The 4,619-nt window shown below is 33.6% G+C and overlaps 1 protein-coding gene across 1 annotated transcript; it reads right to left on the bottom strand.

Moving 5' to 3' along the window:
• Positions 1-1,944: 1,944 nt before the first annotated feature.
• On the bottom strand, positions 1,945-2,920 carry LOC119677149 (brachyurin-like). The gene is made up of 2 exons (XM_038088419.1): positions 2,589-2,920; positions 1,945-2,527 (listed from the first exon to the last, which is right to left on the bottom strand). The coding sequence occupies exons 1-2, from the start codon at positions 2,918-2,920 to the stop codon at positions 1,945-1,947; spliced, it is 915 nt and encodes a 304-aa protein (XP_037944347.1).
• Positions 2,921-4,619: the final 1,699 nt, after the last annotated feature.

Here is a 4,619-nt window from a genome sequence, read left to right as displayed (position 1 = left end):
AAAGTTTTAGTCCATTTGAGTCCCCCTGGCACTCTGCGTATTACTTTGTTACCCCGAAAATAATGTTAATTGCCAATTTAAATCGCAAATTAAACGAAGTTTAGTTCAAATTTTATGCAAAATCTAAAAAAGGGCATTAATTTTTTCTCTTCGAAAATTTGTTCATTTGCAATTTTGGGGATTTTATTGGTTTTTTTCCTCTCATACAAAAGTTCCATTTACGATTTCATTGTTATCGCTGTTATCATCGTTCTTGTTGTTGTAGTTGTTGTTGTATTTTTATTGTTATTTATTGGTCAATTTCCATTTCTGCTTGTACTCCTACGAATGCTAATAAAAGTACTTTTGTCAATGCCGTGACGTAGTTAGAGTTAGAGAGAAGGGATCAACATATTTCTGTTTTTGGTTTGCTTCTTCCTTAACTTCAATTACTTCTTTAATATTGAATGTGCGGCATATATATATAGAAGGTGGGACTTGTGGTAAGTTAACTCAGATGTCATTGTAAATTAGATTTAGGTACTAGAAGATTGAATCTTCCCTTCAATTATACCTGTCGCAGTTCTGGGGAGAACGATAAAAGTGTCTCTCGTTTGCTTTGTTTTTGCTGTCCTTCTTTGAGGATCTTGAACAACTACAAGATCTCCCATTGAACACAATTTCAAAATTCGCTAAAGGTTTCAGGTTTGTTTTGAAACTCTGAGTTTCTCTATTATACGGGAACACAATGTGCTAATAGGAGTAGATGGATCCCCTTGTATTGTCGTTATAACCTAACCTAAGCTGACCTAACCTTCTCCACCAATTGCAAAATTGTGTCTGCTTTTGTAGCTACTGGCCGACCATAGCGAGGTGACCAAGCCACTCTTAAGTCATTAATTTTTAAATCAATATAAATTTTTCTTTCACAAAAAATGTGACTTAAAATGTTCTCTTTCAAATACATATTTACTAGATATAATGGAACCGCATATACGTTTTATATTACCCAATGTATACAGGGTACTGACTCCCAGCCGAGTGATTTACTGTACCGATGGCTAACCTCTTTGTTATAAAATTAATACTAAGTAAATATACCGAATTATTTTCAGTCCTTACTCCTTTGAACAACATGCAGTTGTGTCCCAAAGAATTTTAAACACTCAACATATATTCGTATACGTGCTATGGTAGAACATTTTAATATGAAGAGTTTCTACAATATATATTGTATTAAACCCAATGTGTCTTTCAAAATTTATACACTGATTATTCTAAAAAAATTATGCTTTATTAGAGTATTAATATTTTATAAGTAAAATAAAATCATGACTTTAGTATCGAGAGTTCTACAGTAACAATTGCATGCCTTCAAATAGAAAAGATTTGATCGATCCACCTCAGACAATAAAATTTATACACATTAGATTCCCTCTTTCTTATATCGTCTTACATAGTCAATATATCTTTCATTACATCAAAGACTACTTCAAATTAATTTTCTTTTAATTTTATTAAATTGTTCCATTAGTTCATATATTTTACCTACGCTCCTGGTTCACTATTATAGAAGGACTTACAATGGCAGCATCAGCAACAACTACAGCAATAACAACAACAACAATCTAGTCAACAACTATTTTTATGTGTGCAGAAGTATTTATGTTTTAATTGGTTTTGTTTACCGATGTTGTTGATGGTTTGGTTGTTGTTTTCCTTTTGTTTGTTGTCGGCCTTTGACTGCACATCGTTCTGTAATTAATGACGCCCAATTATGCGTTAATTGCATGGGGGGAACCATCCTGGCAATTTACGCTTTTCATGAAGTTGTTAAGTGAAACTTTTTATTGGTTCATATATTTTAGATAATCAACGATTTAAAGGTAAACACTGCAGTACTCAAACAAGTAATGAATGAAAAACACAATATATAAAAAAAAAATTTGATATTTTAGGAATTTATTAAGCACTTTTAATACCCGTCTTCTTTTCAATCCAACTTAAATATGTTGTAATTCTTGTAAATACCGAAGGATATTGAATTTCACAGCCACTCGCACTACCAAATGATGTCAAACCAATCAAATAAGTAACATTATTATAGAGATATGTCAATGGCCCACCAGAATCACCATCACAACTACCTCGACCACCTTTGCCATCTGTGCAAATATGATTCCTTTCTCTTACCAAACCTGGCAGATAATAACAAGCACAACGTTGATACGGTATAACTGGCACATCTATATAATAAAGTTCTATATCGAAAGTTGTTGTATTATCACTGGTACGTCCCCAACCAGACGTGGTAACTGTTTCACCTTCCAAGGCAGATTGAATCATAAATTTTTTTGCTAACGGTATAATCTGTACTTTCTCCGACAATTGTATAGGATTTTTGAAATATATTAAACCAATATCATCATAGCCACCATAACTATATTGTTCGTATATATGAAAGGCACTACGGTTGGTTTCATACATTGTACTTGTAGCTGCATCCGCAAATAGATTGCTACCCACAAAGGCTCGAACCTTTGTGGCTCTATAAAACACAAACGTATTTCATTAAATAAATTATATTGGAAGTAAAAACAAAAATTTACCTGAGCAGACAATGTGCTGCAGTCAAAACATAGTTCTGTGAAATCAACGCACCGCCACACTGATAAACTTTTGGCGCTTGCAGTAGTAGCAAGCCTACTTGATACGGAAACAGATTCGTACCCGCCAACGTACCGCCCGCAATCCGCGTTTTTATCGTTTCTGCATATCTGTTGAAATGTCTGCATCTCTTCAACCAATTAATGAAAGTGTGATTCAAAATCCAAAAATCGAAGCTATTGTAACCGTGAAAGTTTCTACGTTCATAACAACCGAAAAGAGGAAATATTAACGTGGCACAAGCCACAACCGCACATAGACGCGCTAACTTCATTCCGTAGTGCTTGAGTTAACATAGGAAACAGTATTAAAGCTTTCCAGAGGCTTATATAGTTTCAACTGCTGAGATGAGATGAGATGAGAGAGCACGATTGAGTGGTTGGCAACATTTGCCAGTGAAATTATTATCACGTACCAACAACGTAACTAATTGTGCTTTTATTGATTCTAATGATTTGCTATTAAGCAATTCAATGCCGTAGACAGAAATATCTTACAGCAGCAACATCTGCTGCAGCAGCATTATTTTGAGAAGTGCTGGAAACTTTGGCACGTCCCGCCGATTTACTTACATGCTTATTTTAATTACATCACGTGTGCACCGTGTTTCGTATGAGTTCAGCATTGAATGTTGATTCGGAAACTTTCATTGAGCTTAGAACACAACACCAGGCAACACAATAAGGCTTAAGATTTTTCAACCGAAATTACATTCATTTAATCAATTAAAAAGATACGTAATACTGACAATTGAAAGTTTCAGAAAAAACTCATGCCGACATTGAACTTCAATGGTATTTAGCTTCAAATATATAATCTATTTGTTTCATAATAATTTTTTATTCATAAACAACTTATAATATAAGAGTACCCATGAGACACTGTTTCTCAGTTTGCTAATAATAAAACTGCAATACGAAACTTACTTTCTCTTTCATCTTTCATCCATTCTCTCATTCAGGTCTTAGTAGTTCAAGATCTGACATTTCCCCTTGAATGACCAATCTCGCAAAGGTCACCTAAAATCTTCAAATGTTGACGTAAATGTCGCTCTCGTGAAGTTCAAAATTTATGATGGTTTAAGATTGGCACAAGAAATGATTGATAATGAACTTGGCTTGAATGCTATATATACATAAGGAATATTAACCAGTTATATTGAATACATGAAGAAATGAGTACGATGAATTTCTCGATTTTTAACCTATAATACCTTTTGTCGAGGTTGTGGCTTCACGGAAAAAGATGAAACTGTGCTCCACCTTATGTATCAGAGTCCATCTTTGGCCTAGCACAATATCTGAAATCATCGTGGCCTCTTTTCTGTCCCAACTAACCTCGCTGTTATCCTGTAATAACACGGTAACTGTTGAATGATATACTGAAACTTGGTCATCACAAGTTTTTGAAAATTCGATAAAAAAATGGAGAAGTAACTATGTTAATACTTTCAGCACCAGGATAATGCGTCAGCGCAAACTACTTCACTACGATTTTAGGGATTGAAGAAATTTAAAGTATTTGTGAATAGCAGGTAAGTGAATGGATTTCAAAAAGAGTGAATGCTTGCGCTCAAAAGGAGAATGCATGTAAAGCAAACGAAACTAATACAAAAAAAAAATACAAAAATAAACAAGGTGGCACTTATAATAAGTATCTGAAGGTCTCTGGTATGATTACATTGTTTTAGTTCTGTATTAGTTTTGATCATTCAGTTTCATAAACCAGATATGTTGGGTACTCACTTTTAAGAAGATCTCAGTCTCCATGCTGAAAGATTGTGTCTAAAGTTTCATGAATCCAAATGTTTTTATGCTATTCAAGTTTTATGCGGCCTCACAATGGGTCGTCATCACAACCTAATTCACACTTACTAATTTTTTAGATATCTTTTATAAGTTTTTTATTTTAAATAATTAATTGTGAATACGATCTATTTATGGATAAATTTTTAATTTTTACCAGACTTATTG

This window comes from Teleopsis dalmanni, chromosome 1 (assembly GCF_002237135.1).
Source record: "Teleopsis dalmanni isolate 2A chromosome 1, ASM223713v2, whole genome shotgun sequence".
Lineage (NCBI taxonomy): Eukaryota > Metazoa > Arthropoda > Insecta > Diptera > Diopsidae > Teleopsis > Teleopsis dalmanni.
This window is presented reverse-complemented; position numbering and strand designations above follow the sequence as displayed.

Bases quoted from the DNA above. Each gene is read 5' to 3' on its own strand.
- LOC119677149 (XM_038088419.1), bottom strand. From the start codon at position 2,920: ATGAAGTTAGCGCGTCTATGTGCGGTTGTGGCTTGTGCCACGTTAATA. The intron at 2,528-2,588 runs GTAAATTTTTGT...TGTGTTTTATAG, and splicing joins GCAGCACATTGTCTGCTCAG to AGCCACAAAGGTTCGAGCCT.